General features: G+C 40.2%; 1 protein-coding gene across 4 annotated transcripts in view; it reads left to right on the forward strand.

Annotated features, from left to right (window-relative positions):
• Positions 1-17,288, forward strand: part of TANC1 (tetratricopeptide repeat, ankyrin repeat and coiled-coil containing 1) — an 82,227-nt gene that overhangs the window by 52,237 nt on the left and 12,702 nt on the right. For all 4 annotated transcript variants that reach the window (XM_074595042.1, XM_074595041.1, XM_074595043.1 and 1 more), the window contains 11 exons: positions 2,567-2,692; positions 3,285-3,566; positions 4,467-4,618; positions 5,818-6,049; positions 7,431-7,597; positions 9,451-10,058; positions 11,363-11,471; positions 11,685-11,807; positions 12,675-12,911; positions 13,562-13,747; positions 15,538-15,616. In XM_074595042.1, coding sequence (XP_074451143.1) covers positions 2,567-2,692; positions 3,285-3,566; positions 4,467-4,618; positions 5,818-6,049; positions 7,431-7,597; positions 9,451-10,058; positions 11,363-11,471; positions 11,685-11,807; positions 12,675-12,911; positions 13,562-13,747; positions 15,538-15,616 — 2,301 coding nt within the window. The remainder of the gene's footprint in view (positions 1-2,566; positions 2,693-3,284; positions 3,567-4,466; positions 4,619-5,817; positions 6,050-7,430; positions 7,598-9,450; positions 10,059-11,362; positions 11,472-11,684; positions 11,808-12,674; positions 12,912-13,561; positions 13,748-15,537; positions 15,617-17,288) is intronic.

Genomic DNA, 17,288 nt, shown 5'->3' on the forward strand with positions numbered 1-17,288 from the left:
ACAGAGCCCCAGTTTTAGCTTTGGCTTCTTTTAGACTTATGAGTGTCTGAGTTTTCTTGAGTGTTAAAAAAACGTAGACTAATTTAGGTTCTAAGAGGCCCTGGACATTTCTGGTCCACCATCTCACTGGAAGCATGTCCAGTTAGAGCAGTTTGGTCAGGGCCATGTTCAGTTGAGCATTGAGTAACTCCAAGGATCAATATTCCCCCACATCTCCGGGCAGCTTGTTTGGGTATTCTAAGTGTTAGTTTTCCTTTATATCTAGTGTGAATTTCCCATGCTTCAACCTGTGTTTGCCTTTCATTCCATGCCCCTGCCAGAAGAGTCCAATTGTGGCCTCCTGTTAAGTAAAGAATGACCTGCTGCCTTAGCTATCTCTGTTCAAAGCTGAACAAACTCAATTCAAACCTGAGACATCCCTCCCAGTTTTGTGCAAAGGAATTCTGCCCAGCCTCTCATATTTTTAAAGCAACATCCACAGGAGCATTGGCTTTTTTCATCTCTGGCTCTTTTTCTAGTCTTTACATGTTTTCATTTAATGCTTTAGTATTGATCCATTGCATTCAGGATTTCTTTCATTGCTGTGATTTTAGACTGGACTTTAGTTTTCAGGCTGAACTTCTGCTATCTTAGTACCAAATACCCTGACTCTGAACATGCCACTGCAAACCCCATTCACATCTTACAACTTGTACCTGTAGTTTTGACTTCCCTGCTTTACCCTAGGAAGAGATGGTATTCTGTTAATGCTCAGAACATGACCCTGAACCTCCTGGCAACGCTCTTCCTAATGCAGCCCAGGATGCTGTTGGCTGCCTTTGCCACAAGGGTGCATTGCAGTCTGTGGTCAGCTGCTTTACCACCGAGGTCCTTCTCTGCAAGGCTGCTTTCCAGCCTGTCAGCCCCTATTGTATACTGATGCCTGGGGTTACCCCTTCTCAGATGGAGAACTTTGCATTTCCCTTGGTTGAACTTCAGGAGATTCCGCTCAGCCCAGTTCTCCAGCCTGTTGAGGTTCATCAGAATGCCAGCACAATCGTTGGGCATATCAGCCATTCCTCCTGGTTTTGGGTATCTGCAGACTTGGTGAGGTTGCACTCTGTCCCATCGTGTAGGTCATTAATGAAGATGTTAAATAGTTCTGGACCCAGTGTTGACGACTGGAGTTACACCACGAGTTAGCTGCCTCCAGCTGGACTGTGTGCCACTGGTCACAACCCTCTGGCCCATCCATTGAGCCACTTTTAGGTCCACCTCATCGTGCACATCTATCACCTGTACTTCATCAGCTTGTCCATGACTGTGTGATAGGAGACAACATCAGAAGCCTTACTAAAGCCAAGGTAGAGAACATCCACAGCTCTCCCCTCATCCACCAAGCCAGTCATCATCTTATAGTGTCGTAGAATCACAGAATAGTTTGGGTTGGAAGGGAACTTCAAAGATCACCTAGTTCCAACCTCCCTGCTGTGGACAGGGACATCTTTCACTAGATCAGATTGCTCAAAGCCCCATCCAGCCCGTGTTCAGTTAAGAGCTCCTTGCTATCCATGCAGGTCTCCTGCCGTATTTGCTTTTTTTCCAGCTTGTCAGAATGATTCTTCCTTGAACTTGCAGGATGTTATTCTTGAGTGCCAACCGGCTCTTTTGGATCCTTCTCTCCAGGACTGTGCACCATGGGATTCTTCCAGGCAGAGCTCTGAAGAGGTTAAAGTCCATGCTCCTGAAAGCTGGTGTTGTGCTCCTGCTTTTTGCCCTGTTCTCTCATGTTAGGATCCTGAACTCCGCCATCTCGTGGTCACTGGAGCCAAAACTGCCCCCAGCTGTCACATCTGTGACAAGTTCTTCCCTGTTTGTATCAGGTCCAGCAGAGATCTTTCCTTTTTGGCTTCCCGGTCGCTTATGTCAGGAGGTGGTTGTCAGTGCACTCCAGAAATCTGAATTGCTTATGCCCTGCTGTGTCATCTGTCCAACAGATGGAAGATTTTGGATTTGATAGCAATTTGAGACCTGCTTTGTGTAATGTGAATGTTCATTTGGTTTATTTCTGGTGAAAAAGTATATATCCCTGACATAACTTGGCAAATATGTTCTCTGGATTTTCAGCTCTTCTTTGGCATAGCTATTGTTTTGGTTTAAAAATTGAAGAAAAGAAAAAACGTTATCCAGAATTCTGTGGCATTCAATAGAAAAGGAATGTAAATATTTCCTCAGAGTTAGAGTACTAGCAGCTAATTTCTGAACCTCTTCTTAACGCTTCTGACCTCACTGATCTGGTTGTTCTCATAGTCAAAATGGAAACTATTAACAAGAGAACTGTTTACCACATGAGGAGGTTAAGGCAGACGTGAGGGCCATCAGAAAGGGAAAGAATCCAACTAAATCTTTAATGAACTTGGTTGAAAAGCATTTTGTAAATGCTATAACCTGAATGACTTCAACCGCTGCCATTGTCTAGAAAAACTGATCTGTAAGTACTATGTTTAGGAAAGAACTGTAATAATTAAAAATATTCTTTGTAACTAACGCTGAGAGAAAAATAAGCTTCAATCCGTTAATACTGTAGCAACAAGTTCAACCAAACTGGAAGATCTGAGTTACTTGGATGGACAAAGAAATGCTCCTTTACGCACTTCAATTCGCTTACCTTGGCACAACACCGCTGGCGGCAGAGTGCAGCAGGAGAGCAAAGGTACGTGTTCACGTCTGCGTCTGCCTCGGCACAGCCCTGCAGCTCTTCGCTGTTTTGTAACATGGGTGTTCTGAGACCTTGGTAAATGCCCCTCCCCACTGAGTGATATTTTAGAGTGTGTCGCTCGACACATCTGAAAATAAGATGCTTGCTTACTTTTTTCCTGCAGAATGCTGTGGTTTAGAAGTTGCATGTGTGGCTTTTAATAAAAAATCAGTATATTGTTTATCTAAGTGTGCAGGGCACGGTTTAGAGTTAGAGTTAGAAAAATGTTTACCCCCATTTATATAATTATTAATGCATTCTTAAGAAAACTTTTGGATTCTGCGACTTATTAACTCAAGTTCAATTGTGAAAAATTACTCAAATTATACTTGTAGTTTCTCTTCTCTAGAATTTAATTCACGTAGAGATGACCTGAACTGAGCAAATAATTTTTCACTGCTTTCATGATGGAAGCTTTAAGAAGTCTGTTTATGAACACTATTAAGAAGGCCACTGACTGGAATGATCTTCTGAAACAGTGCTGTTTTATTGCATTTATTGCATGAATTTCTTCAAATAAACTTTTCTCCCTGCCACCTCCTTTCAGCTCGTTTCGTCCCCTATAAGCCTCAAGACATTATGCTGAAGCCACTGTTGTTTGAAGTGCCGAGCATAACCACAGACTCAGTGTTTGTTGGACGAGAATGGCTGTTTCAGGCAATTGAAGAAAAACTGAGGAACACTGATCCAGCAGAGAACAGGGGAGCAGCCATCACTGGAAATGTGGGATTTGGGAAGACTGCAGTTATTTCTCGGCTGGTGGCACTTAGCTGCCATGGAGGTCGCATGAGGCAAATAGCTTCAAATAGCCCTAATTCATCACCCAAAGGTGTGTTCCTTTTCTGAGTCACTGTTTGGGGTTTTGTACTGGTAACAAGAGTCAGAATGTTGTTTGCTTTTCTGCCTTAAGGTCCTCGGGCTTCATCAACCCCTTGGGAAACACTTGTTTCCTCCAGTGAAGAAAGGAAACTTAAAATTGTATGCTTTGACAAATAACTTGCACTTAATACAGCATGGGCTTGGCCCATCAAAAAAGCTGTAAAATGGAGTCACTGTATAAAATCTCTTCCTTCTCCCAGGCAGTGCATACCCTGGAGTCTGCCGGCAGGGTGACTGTATTGGCTTGTTCTCTCCCGTTAGTTTGGAAACAGAGAGGTGACATGTTTCTTCCCCACTGTGTACCACACACTGCTCAGTACTGTGCGTTTTCCACGTAATTTCAGTAGAGGCAAGAATAAAGCTGTGGAAACCCATTCTGTCTTCTGCTGTGATCCATCGGATTCTGTCAGCACACCGATCCAGTGCCTACGTTAACTGGAGGGATGGTGTGACTGTCGTTACTGCTTCTTCCCCTGCTGACACTTCAAATAATAATATTAATAATAATAATCATCATAAATTGCTTATATTTCCCAAGAGTTCAGTTATATAATAACTGTTAGTCATCAATGAGTTATCACATACGTAATTTTTATAGGGAAGCTGTTCATATCATCATGGTTTTGCTTTCGATAATTCTATAGTTTTGATCTAAAAGTCAGCTGAATTGTTTAAAATTGTAAATTGCAAGTATGTGCCTGTATTTATCAGACTGGTTGCAGGCTTCTTTTAATGCTGTTCAGTTTTAATTTTTACTCTAGCAGTAAAGATATTCCATGATGTTTTCCGATAAAACAATCCGCTATCAGCAAATTTGGTCTTTTTTGTATTTGTTCCCTCTTATAAGTAGGTGGTGACTCCAGTCTGGAGATTCCCTTAAGTCAGGTATCTCCGTCTGCTCCTCCAACAAGTGGTACCAATACAATGAAGACCCTGAATTGTCCTGGTAGTCCCGAATACCAAAACCAAACAGGTGATTCCGTGAGACGCCTTGCTTCAAAGGTAAGTTTTCACTTACTAATAGGTTTTCAGTGTATTAGAAAACCTCTAACCTGGGGGAGACGGGAGTCTGGGTATCCCAGTCAGCACTGCTGGGAGGACAGGCAGTAACCTTGGACGTGTACATTTCACGGCTGGTGAAACCAGCTACCTGCCTTTTCTGCCTTTCAAGTTACTACTTGAATTCTGCTTGATCTTAGAATTACGTTAAAAATGTCACATCTGTTCTGTGTGCGTATAGGAGGTTGGGATCCTTTACTTGCAAAAGCGGCCATGTGTTCTCTGCGGGTAGATGCTCACTGTACCTTCCTAAAGCAAGAAAAAAAAAAAAAAGATAAAATGTTTGGTCTGTGTATAATCCACCTGTATTCTATGGTACAGGTTGAATCTGCATGTAGTCTTTCTATTTTCCATACTCTTGAGAGTCTGAAGCAAGCAATCAAAAGTTACTTTTGCATTAGATTATTATGATGTGTTTTATTTTTTGCCTAGGTAGTAAAAATAATTAATGTCTGAACTGCATACTTTATGAAAATAGTTGTGAGAAAAACGTGGGGTTATTGTTGCGGTCTTTAAGGTGATGTGTATTATTTGGAAATAATGTTACAAAAGCCACTGAAGTACAAGCTTTTTATTTACATCAGGCTTTCCTTGTGGTTTGATTTTTTCCAAAGAAATAATGCCTATGTTATGTTTTATTTTTAAGTAATACACACCTTTGCAATAATCAGAATAACGCCAGTTGTCCTCTTTCTCTGCTATATGAGGATGTCTTTCACAGCTGTTGGTCATTTACTGTTTCCTGATGATGATCAAATTAATCCTTGGGTCATTGCTGTGTGTGACACAGTGTTGTTAATTATAGCTAATAGGTTGCTTAGTCAGAGCCTCATGTTATTTTTCTTGTGCTATTTAGTTACCTAGCTGTTTACCCACTATATCCCAATGGCATGAACTCAAATGACTCTCTTTCTGCCAGAACCTGGTATTTTGATTTCTCTTCTTCTTTGCGTGCCCTACAGGGTCAAAATTGATTTAATTGTCTTCCTTTCCATGTGTCTGACGCAGGCCATCTGAGACCAGCTGCAGAGCTGGATAATTATTCTAACACTGGAAAACTTTAGTAACGCTTTATCGTAATTGGACTAGGAAGTAACCACCTTAAATACTGAAGGAGTAACACTTTTTTTTTAATTCTCCAGGTCGTTGCTTATCACTACTGTCAAGCTGACAACACATATACGTGTCTTGTCCCAGAATTCGTGCACAGTATTGCAGCTCTACTTTGTCGTTCAAGTCAATTAACAGCATACAGAGATCTTCTAATAAAGGAGCCTCACCTACAAAGCGTGCTTAGCCTGAGGTCTTGTGTCCAGGATCCAGCAGCAGCTTTTAAAAGGGGAGTGTTGGAACCGCTTTCAAACCTCAGGAAAGGTAGGTTAAGCAGAAAATTATGCAGAAACTGAATCTAAACTGCACAGAAAGTGGAAAAAAAAGTATGTGTTTTAATGCTGTAAAAGAAATAAATAAATCGGAACGTTCCTGGAGAAAGGGATTCCTTAATTGTGGTAGTTGTTTGTAACCTATTAAGGTAGGTTTTGAACCGTTGTTTCATGTTTTAAAGCAAAATTCTGTGAAACTTATCAAAGATGATGGAAACTTTACATTCCTTCTTTTGCCAGAAAACTCAAGGGTAACTTTGTAGCTTGAAGTTAAGGCTGGCACATTTGCATTAAATGATCATGTTTTCAGATGCTTTTGAGATTTGTCACACTTTTTTGTTTTGTAATTTTCTGTGCCTAAACACCTGCAAAGTGGATGTGTTGTTTGCTTGCTTTTAGAATACAGCAATTTTCTAAGAAAGCGTATAACAACATGATTTTCATATGAAAAAAAAACAAAACAACAAAACACTAGCAGACTGCTCCTTGGAAACAGCTAGCTTCACAGCATGTGCCAGCTTGAGCTGGTACTTGATACGTGGCAAGACAGGGGAGATTTGCCCTTGTGAACAGAGCGTGTGTCATTCCTATGAAATCTGGTTTGCAGTTCTTGAATTTTGTTGACTGTCAACAAATTTCTTCAAAATCCATTGGCAAATCTTATGTTTACCCCTGGGATTTTCATCCTTAACAAGTGCTCAAAATGAATATTGCTAGTTTCTCAAGCTGTTGCAAAATAAACTTTTCTCCTCAGAGCTGAAAGTGTAAACCAGTGCCTTTATGATTTTTGCAAATTGTAAACTTTTTTTTTGTTTGGTAAGTCCAATAAAGGGTAAGCGTTAAGTAAATATTATTAAAAGCAGTGTTAACTAATAGTTTAAACAATCTACATATGCCGCCTTCCCACATCCATGCATCTCTTATCTCTTACATGTTAACAGCCTTGTTTAATCTTTTTAATCAGTTGTGAAAGTGGTGGAGTCGCCATCCCTGGAGGTATTTAAAAGCCGGGCAGATGTGGTGCTGAGGGACATGATTTATTGGTGGACTTGGCAGTGCTGGGTTAACGGTTGGACTCGATGGTCTTAAAGGTCCCTTCCAACCATAACGATTCTGTGATAGATCCATAACAATAGTCCAGTAAAAACTTTATTGTAAGTGATCACTTCCATTTTTCCGCATTTCATGGCAATGTTGTTTTATATCTCCTAATGCTTTTTTTAATCTCCTAACTAATGCTTAAATGCCGTAAGATGTATTGCGGTGCATAGAGATACGTTTTATTTCTTGATGGTCAAAATTTGGGAATAAAAATATGTCACTTAATAGGAGAATTTGGTTTCATTCTTTCCTCTTTCATTTTCATGTTTCAGAGCAGAAAATTCCTGAGGAAGACTATATAATTTTGATAGATGGTTTAAATGATGCTGAATTTCATAAACCTGATTATGGTGACACACTTGCTGTATTTCTCACGAACATAATCTGTAAGTTTCCTCCCTGGCTGAAGCTCGTTGTGACTGTAAGAACTAACTTCCAGGTAAAAACAACTTTTAACCTTTTTCTTACCCTTAAAAACTCTTTTGTGTTGGTGCAGCTGCATTATTATGAAATTATGAAAAATACTGGTTTTGGAGGAATTCAAAGTAAAGTCTTCTGGGTTTTTTCCTTTTTTCCTTGTTGTTGCATGTTTCTTTACTGTGCACAAGTATGATATTGGAGGCTTTTTGGGTTTGAATCATTTTTTTGAGTATGCTAGTAGGATTGATAATGTTTCCTGGGCAAATGAATGATTGAAAGCTTAAAAAAAATAAAATTAGTAGCCCACCGGTGTTTTTCCCTTCAACATGTACTTGTTGGAGTGTATTTCTACTAGTATTAAGCTCTGAATTTTCACTTTTTAGGAAAGGATAAGCCACAATTCCACTACCTATATTGATGAGATTGTTTTCTGACCTTATTACCGTTGATCTTTCTGCATCTTTTCATCTGTTTGCTGCCCCTGAAAAAGAACTGCCTCAAAACTTCAGATTAAAGCATTTTGTGAGAATTAAGCAGCTAAGAGATACTTGCAGAAATCCCGAGAGAGTTTAAGTGAGGCCATGCAGAATTCCCGTTTCTCTGCGCTGGACAGCAATGTTCTGAACAAAGCTCTGGCTTTGTCTCTAGCACTAGTCAGGCTTTTAAGATAGTCGCCTTCAGTTCACTTTGGTTTAAAAGACGGGGTGTGCCTGTTCTAGTCTTTCACTGCTTCTCTGCGACAGCACACTGTGTGCGTCGTGGCAGTGCGCGAGACCCGGCTCTCGCCGTCCGTACAGCCGCTGGGGCCGGCGTCCCTCCTCAGAGAAGAAGGCCTGCAGGAGGACTGCGGCCTGGCTCGGAGGCAGCCATTCCCTAACGCGACGGAGTGTCCGTGTCTGCAGGGGCACGGGCCGAAGCTCCGGAGCTGCTGTGTGCACCGAGCTGACAGGGTGCAAGGCAGCGCTGGCGTGACACCTGTTAAGGTGCTTCAGGACAACTTCTGAGAGTTGATTTCTCATCTGCCTCCTTGCCGCTCGGTCTCTAAGCGTTTCACTGGCTCAACTGAATTTTTATTTTTCACAAGGGGTTTCCGTAGTAGGGACTGTTTCCTCTCAGAAGTGCGTGTCTGTGATCAAAACATCTCACTACCCTGAAAGTTCAGCTTTTTCAAATCCATGTAACTACTTTAAAGTGGAATAGAGATTTCCTTTTTCTGTTGCAAAAGTGTTGAGACGTTTGTTAAACCCCTCTGATGTATGCCTCTATGTAAGAAGTTTTAGGTCTTTTTCATCTTTATTTACATCAAGATAAATGTGCTCTGCGTTACATAAAGATAAGAACGTGTTCAGGTGAAGCTGTTGAAGTGTCTGACTGTGCCGCACTCAGGACTTGCCGTAAACCGAACAGGACTGTGCATGTGTGGGTGGCACCTTTCTGGTACTGGAGGATGTAATGATGAGGAGATTCTTTTCTCTCTTGGCACTTCTGATGTTTCTTAATAAATCATTCCTTCTACCTTCCCCTGGCCTGTCTTAGGGTCCAATTCTGGTAGCTGTTTCCTGTTCCCTTAATTTTGAAGTGATCGTTTCTATAGCTCATCCCCTTCAGTTGCCTTGCTGAGCTTGGTCAGTAAAATATTTGAGACCTTCCTATGAAAAATGATGAAATGTAGAAATATTGTTCTACCTGTTATCAGGGGACGATATTTGCAAAGCCATCGCAGAGATACTGAATTTCTTCTCAATCTGTCTGGTACTCATTACAGAAGAGCAATATAGCAGAGATGCATTGTTGGGTTTTCAGTGCTGGCATACTGTAATGCCTGTGTGTTTTGGGTTTTTCTTTCTTTTTTTTCCCCTCTCCCCCTCACAGGAAGTAGTAAGTTCACTGCCCTTCATCGCAATATCCCTGGACGATTTTCCAGACAACAAAGAAATTCATGATGACTTGAATGCTTATATTCAGTACAGAATTAATAACAGCCAGGAAATTATAAACAACATATCTTTAAATGGAAAAGCTGATGCAGCTATTATTGGGAAAGTGAGTAACCACCTGATCATGAGAAGCCTGGGATCTTATCTCTATTTGAAACTCACTCTGGATCTTTTCCAAAAAGGTCACTTAGTAATCAAAAGTGCAAGCTACAAGGTTGTTCCAGTGTCTCTATCAGAACTGTACTTACTTCAGTGCAATATGAAGTTCATGACAAACTCTGCTTTTGAGCGAGCCCTGCCAATATTAAATGTGGCGCTGGCGTCCCTCCACCCCATGACGGATGACCAGATTTTCCAGGCTGTTAATGCTGGCCACATAAATGGTGAACAGCAATGGGAAGACTTCAGCCAAAGGATGGAAGCCCTTTCGTGTTTTCTGATTAAAAGGCGCGACAAAACACGTATGTTCTGCCATCCTTCCTTCAGGGAATGGCTTATATGGAGAGCAGATGGTGAAAATACGGACTTCTTATGCGAGCCAAGGTAAATGAAACCTCGAGTAAATAATGTTCAAATAACTGCAGTTATGTTTTATATAATTGGTTGCAACAATTGGTGAGAGGAAAGAGTAATGTTAAAACGCAAGCACGCCTAATTTTTTCCAAAAATGAAAACTTTTATGTGTGTGGCGGTAGACTTCACCAGAATTATCAGAGGTTACAGTGCATAACTGACTTTGTAGAATTTGCAAATTTGTGTTTGACTGTGGTACCTTCATGGAGAAATCAGAGTACCATTTAGAGTGCAGGATTAGAAAGAACAGATCATTTGGGCTCTTTTAAACATAAAAATATTAAGACATTTCGTTCTATAATTACATCCTCATGGCACACTGTTTCAGTTTGTTCCATCTCACCTTTGACTTAAAGAGCATGAATTAGCTAAATTGGAGACAAGAAGCTGTTGTTATACATGCACGTTGTCGCAGTCTGCATCTTCCATTTTTTTCAAATTCTTCAGGGTTTTAGGTTTTTTGTTTTTACAAAAGAAGAAATAACGCTGACAGTTAAAATTACCACCAACCCAGGACTTGTCTGTGCTTTCAAGTGTGTTTGCCAGAGCAGCTCAGTGGTTGGATGCCCAGGGCTGCCGCGCTTGGCCCCGGCCGGTGTTGGGGTGGCTGCAGCTCCCTCTGGAGCTGGGGTGCTGCTGCTCGTAATCGAACCTTCCATTTTGGAAAAGTTCTGTTCAGAAACTTCCAAAGACAGGGCAAGAAGCCTGCCCCAACTTCATCCCCCAGATGAATAGTCTAATTACCATATGGTTAATTGTCCAGTTCCAGTATATAGTCTAATTAATATGTAGTATATGATAAACTTATTTTTTCAGGGTTATGCCATTTCCACTGTTTTCCTGGAGCACTAACCACTGACTAATGTAGATGTAGAATTACTAAATACACATTTTGTATCAGATTTCAAGACGATCCAGATCTTCTGCTTCTGAAAGGATGGGGTTTCGTCTGAGGCACCTGCAGTTCCTGACTCTGAGGTGAAGGAAGGCCAAAGGGAGCAGTGCGCACCTTGGTGTCCGAAGCTGCCATGGCTCTGGCAGGGGCTCTTGTGAGGTGGCACCAGAGAAATGCTAGGAGTTGAAACACTCAACTTTGAAATTTGCCTTTTTTCTCTTTGCATTGTTTCGTTATGGAAAGAATTTTGTTCAGATGTAATGGTATGTTTCACTAGTCTGACAAAGAAAGCTGAGCTATAATGACAGGCGTGCAGATGTGTTAGGATATTTACGGGAAGTATAGTTATAAACGCTTCTCTCTTAATCCTTTTTACTAGGAGCGGACATGCTCTACTGGCTTTCATGTTTTCTCGACAAGAGGGAAAGTTAAACCGCCAACAAACTATGGAACTTGGGCATCATATACTTAAAGCTCACATTTTTAAGGTAAAGCTTACTGCTTAATAGGTTTTAGGATCTATTCATATGACTGAGTCTTAGAGATTCTCCTCTGAGTTGCTTTAATAATTTGTTAGAAGCTCATGCAAAATACTTGGTAGTGCTAACAAAATTGTTACTTCTCTTTATACTGATGAGATATAGATATAAATAGTATTTCTAATCCTATAGCGAGATTTCCTGTTATATCATTTTTGTTAGGGTCTGAGTAAAAGGACTGGAATTTCTTCCAGTCATCTCCAAGCCTTGTGGATCGGTTATAGTACTGATGGACTGTCCGCAGCCCTGGCCTCTCTGAGAAACATCTATACACCCAATGTGAAGGTAAGAAAATAAGCATTCAGGTACCATCAGTGCTTCCTCTGCCACTGTTGCTGTAACTCTCTTGGTGAATGTTGAAACTAACATAACCCTTTAGAAGAAAAAAGCTACCATTGTGCATCTGTAACTGAACTTCTTGGTAATGAGTTTTCATGTACTGCTTTAAGCTGTTTATAAAGTCCAGTTCAGTTTTCCTCGATGGCTTTGATGGAAAGAAGGGTTTCACCCCGATTCCGATGTAGCGGTGCTCTGTAGCGTAGGTGAGCGTGTGGATGCATTTTGAGGGGGTCGGATGTTCCGCCTGATCTGCTGGGCAGACTTCAGACGTGTTTTCTTGTATGGGGAAGTATCCAGGGAACTTTAAGTGGGGAAATACTGTGAAAGGATGTAAAACGCCAGAACTTTGCACTATTAGTCAAATCCCTGGACTATGGATGGGGAAATCCAAGTTGATAATTTGCAATTTTAGCCTTTTGATTGGAAATTTGTCTGTACATGCACACACACACACACACACACGCTCTGATAATTTTTTGAGAGTGCTTTTTACGCAATCTGGTTTTATGTTAATGGGGTCAGTTACGTAAATCTGCAGAGTAGCAAGTCACACAGATGAAACTGTGGTGAGAGTGTAGTGAGTTTCAGGGGAAGCTCACTAGGAGTGTGTAGTTCAGTAATACAATAATCTGTTGGCTAACAGATGATTTTAAACTTTCTGTTGCTGTATATGTTATGAAGTAAATGTCAGCCAATAAAATCTGCTTCAGAATTAGGAACTAACGTATGAGTACCTGAATCAAGATGTCAAAGTCTCTTAATAAATTCAGACAAATATTACGGAAAAACTGTTTTGTTTAAATTAAATTTTAGGTGAGTCGGCTGCTGATCTTGGCAGGAGCAAATGTGAATTACAGGACTGAAGTACTAAATAACGCTCCAGTGCTGTGTGTTCAGTCACACCTTGGCCATGAAGAAGTGGTCACTCTTTTACTAGAATTTGGAGCTGCTATTGATGGAACTTCAGAAAATGGGATGACAGCACTTAGTTACGCAGCTGCTGCAGGCCACATGAACATCGTTTCACTGCTGTGCAAAAAAGGTGCAAAGGTAAGCTGGGGCACAAAGATGCAATGTTTGCAGCTGTGAAAATCATGCAAAGGCCTAATAAAAACTGTTGTTGTACACAAGTATATAAATAAGACGTACGGACTTGGAGTGGGGCAGCGGGGGAGTCCAGAACATCCACGCAGACTTCCATGAAGCATTTTCCATGTGCCCCTGATCACAACCCTCTGGCCCATCCATTTGTCCGGTTTTGGGTCCACCTCACCGTGCACATCTATCCCCTGTACTTCATCAGCTTGTCCCTGACTGTGTGATGGCAGACAGTGTCAGAAGCCTTACTGAAGTCGAGGTAGACAACATCCACAGCTCTCCCCTCACCCACCAAACCAGTCGCCTCATTGTAGAAGGCTGTCAGCTCGGTTAAGCATGATTTATCCTTGGTAAATCCATGCTGACTACTCCTGGTCACCCTCTTGTCCTTCCTGTGTTTGGAAAAGGTTTCCAGGTTTTCCCATCACCTTCCCAGCAACTAAGGTGAGGCCGTTTGGTCTGTAATTCCCCAGATCTTACTTCTTGCCCTTGTTGAAGATAGGAGTGACATTTGCTCTCTTGCAGTCCTCATGAGCTTCTCCTCCCCATGGACTTTCACTAGACTCTTTAACTTTGAATGTTTATTTTTTTCCCCAATTCAGGCTGACTATGTAGACAAGAAAGGCCAGTGTGCTTTGGTCCATAGTGCATTGAGAGGGCATTGCGATATCCTTGAATACTTGCTCAGTGTTGCTTGGTTAACTCCTTCCCAAGAACAAAATTCACTAAGAAAAAGCCAGGCACTGCAACAAGCTTTAACAGCAGCTTCCAGTATGGGACACTGCCAGGTAGGTTGATAGTTCACGTATTTCCAGATCTGTTTGAATTTATCAGAATTGTACAACGGTGCTGGCAGCTATTTTTAAAAGAGGTTTGGGAAACAGAACTATTGAAACTTCTGATATTTAAAGTAGTATGCATTCTTAGCAGCTGTTTTAAACACTGTCGTTAATTATCCAGTGATATTCTTTGTTTCAGGATTTGTTTGTATGTAATCTTCTGTCTACTTTTTCCTCTTTGTTCTTGGAAGTCGTCCTAAATCTCTCATGGTGATGGTGATATTCTGTATCAGTGATCCACCCTAGTATGTTTCTACTTGAGGTTGAGGGTTTTTTTTTTTTCATAGTATAACAAAATGTATATTGCACATACTTGCATGTGCTTAACTTTTTAACCTGATGCGCATGTCAAGTTATAAAATTCAGCTTACTTCAGCTTACCATCACTGAAAACAGAAATTTGGGGTTGTATGCATGTATATGACAAAAGAATTGTTTGTCAGCATTACAGTATTATTCAGTAAAAGGAACACTAAAGGTAAACACATAAGAAATGCTAAAAACGCTTTACATCTTTAGGTAATACAACTATGTCTTGTTCATTAGGAAAATAAATCTTAACCTTGCTATAAAAGTAATGGTTAGGTAAAGATAATTGAATAAAGATCAAACTAGGCTGATGGAATTTCCTGTGTGTGTATTATAAGTGATGTGCCAAAAGTGGAAACTTAAAATCTCTTCAGTAAAACCATTTCAATATTTACATCTTTTAAATCCATTATTTCTTTAATTGCCATAAGATCAAGAATTCTAATCTTGAAAGTTGTTTACATGATTCAAACATTGAAATGTTTACCTACAGTTATTTTATTATATGATATATGAGCCATCATTGTCTCACAGTATAAATTTGAGGATTCTGAACTATGATTAACTTTCCTTCACTCTCATAAAACTTCTTGTTTGCTATCCACTGATTAAATGAAAGCAGTCAACTCCTGAATATCAGCAAAATAGATCACATTAATCATAATTCTACTTTATCCTTTGCTTTTTCCCGTAGCACCCAAACCTTTTGTTAGTGTGATTCTACTCCCCTACCCACTTGCCGCAGTCTCAGTGGGCATCTCCTCCGTTAGAAAATAGCCATTAGAAGAGGTTTTAATTGAATAATCTTTTACTAGCCTGTGGTTACAAAATATAGATTTCCTTAATAAAATAAAAACACAGCAAAACTTAAATTTTAACTCATCTGAATTATAAAAATTAGCATTTAACGGCGTATGCTTAAAACATTCTGTGAAAAAATTTTGAAAAACAGCTAAGACATAAACGAAGTAAAACGAACAGCATAGGAATCGCCATTTTGCAAGATGTATGCAAATATTCTCTTTTTTCCCCCCTTTGTTTTAGGCAGTATGGAATTTGCTCACTGAACTGGGATGCTTTTTTTTGGGGGGGAGCGGGGGGACGACATTGTTTGTCTTGATTATTCTGGCATATGTAGGTCACACAGGGGCTCATTAAATCATAATCATGTAAAACCCTGAACCAATTAACAGAAGGGCACTGGGGTTTTTTTTAACTGCTTTTAATAACATTCAGTCATCTTCGAGTCATACTAAAAATCATACTGAGCTTGCGTGGGTGGATTATGAACAATACTAATTTTGTTTGATTCATATGCATCAAGAGAGAAGCAATCCTGCTTTTTAAAGTCTTCTGCCTGTTGCTCTGTCTTGCGAGTGCCAACTGATGTTTTTATGGCTCCCTACGTCTCCGCTAACTCTTTCTGACAGGTGGTTTGTTACATCTTGACAATTGAAAAGGACCATGACATAGACATCAACGACACTGATGCCTTGTGGGGAGAAACAGGTATTTCCTTTCTCATGTTTTCCCTAATTAGAGTTGCTCATTTAAGAAGTAAAGGGTTTTTAATTTTGATTTTTTCAATTTAATTTTATGTGATAATAGTCACGGGAAAATACCAGTTTTAATAATAAAATGAAGTTTATAATTGTAGAGTTTTTAACTTATTAAATCTACTTATCTCATGTATTGAAAAGAATAGTTATTTTATATTAAAATTAACGGAAATTACTGACTTTCTAATTAAATTGAAAATTGGCTGTGGAAATGTAGTGCTCCAAGCTTCAGTGTAGAATTTCATAGGATTATCTGTTTGAGAACGTCTTTTTTGTTTTTTTTTTAAATCCCATTTGTTTGCAGAAAATGCTAGGCAATTGCCTCATTTGTTCTAATTAGGCAAGGGATGAAAAAGACATGCCTTTGTGTGTATGGGAAATGCCAAGTACTTTTTTAAACACAGACTGTAGACTGTGCAGCCTGCCGCTGAAAGTTCTCCTGTTGTACCATATGAGTAGCATCTCTGTTTCATGTAAACAGCTGAGATGGTGCAAGCAGGTGGGAAAACAGTCTCTTTTAATGATTATCAGTAGCCTCTTCACATACCGGAGAAGTAAATAATCTTTGTTCCTATATGTATACAAAACTCTTGTTGCAAATCCTTTTAATTCAAAGAAACATACATCTGTTTCTAAATTAATTTTCCTTTACTATTTTATTGTCAGCATTTTGTATTGAAATTCTTGCTTAACGTATTGGGAATATTTACTCATGGAGTGCGTGCTTCCTTGTGCAGTGCTGACTTGTGATGAAGGAGAAGGTCCAGCTCCTTGGGGCACTTTAGTGCTCTCTGAGATAGAGTAGTAAGTTTGGGACAAGAAAAACATGTAGAGTGAGTCAAGAGAGCCACAGCATTAGCATTACATCAAATACTGTTCTTCAGTTATTGAATGTAAAAAACGCATGTGGAGAGGATGGTACTTTATATGCTGCTGGCATCCTCACAGTTTTGGGGGTGTTTGGTGGACTCAGATGTGCATTGTGCCGCATGATTCTTTGCCTTCCGTTTTGTAAACGGGACCATGATTCGGAGGTGGACGGTGATACAGCTTAGAAGTGCGAGGCAGGTGGAGTGAGGAGCAGGGTGTTCGGTGAGTGCCTGTTTTCAAAAGGGAAGATCCATCCTACCTTGAAACAGCATAGAACAACCTGAAAGGTCATTCCTTTTCATACAGAAACACGTTCAGGAGCAGCTTGTTTCTGATGTTTTCTACCTGAATCCGAAGTTGGTTCTGCTCATTGTGGAGGCTGTTTCAGTAGCATTTTATGTTGGGAGTCTTTTAGAGGGAAAGACGGCTAGAGATCATCATTGCCATTCCTACTGTTTTATCACATTAACGTAGCTGAAGGCCATGTCTCTATGAAGTACAGGTTCGAAGCAAGTTAAATAGCAGATAAAAAAGCCACGTAACACATGTCGGGGTGGGAGACTTTTAAGCCTGTTTTCTGAATTGCCTTAGTTTTACCCTTTTCAAAATCCACATTGCTGTGTCTCAGTTGGAAAAGACGATCTTAGGTTGAAGACATCTCCGAGATGTTTTTCCAGCCTCATATCTTCTATACAGCTAATTTAGAGCATTACTTAGTGTCTAGTAAAAGTGATAGAAAATAGCATCCTTTT

This window comes from Larus michahellis, chromosome 7 (assembly GCF_964199755.1).
Source record: "Larus michahellis chromosome 7, bLarMic1.1, whole genome shotgun sequence".
NCBI classification, from domain to species: domain Eukaryota; kingdom Metazoa; phylum Chordata; class Aves; order Charadriiformes; family Laridae; genus Larus; species Larus michahellis.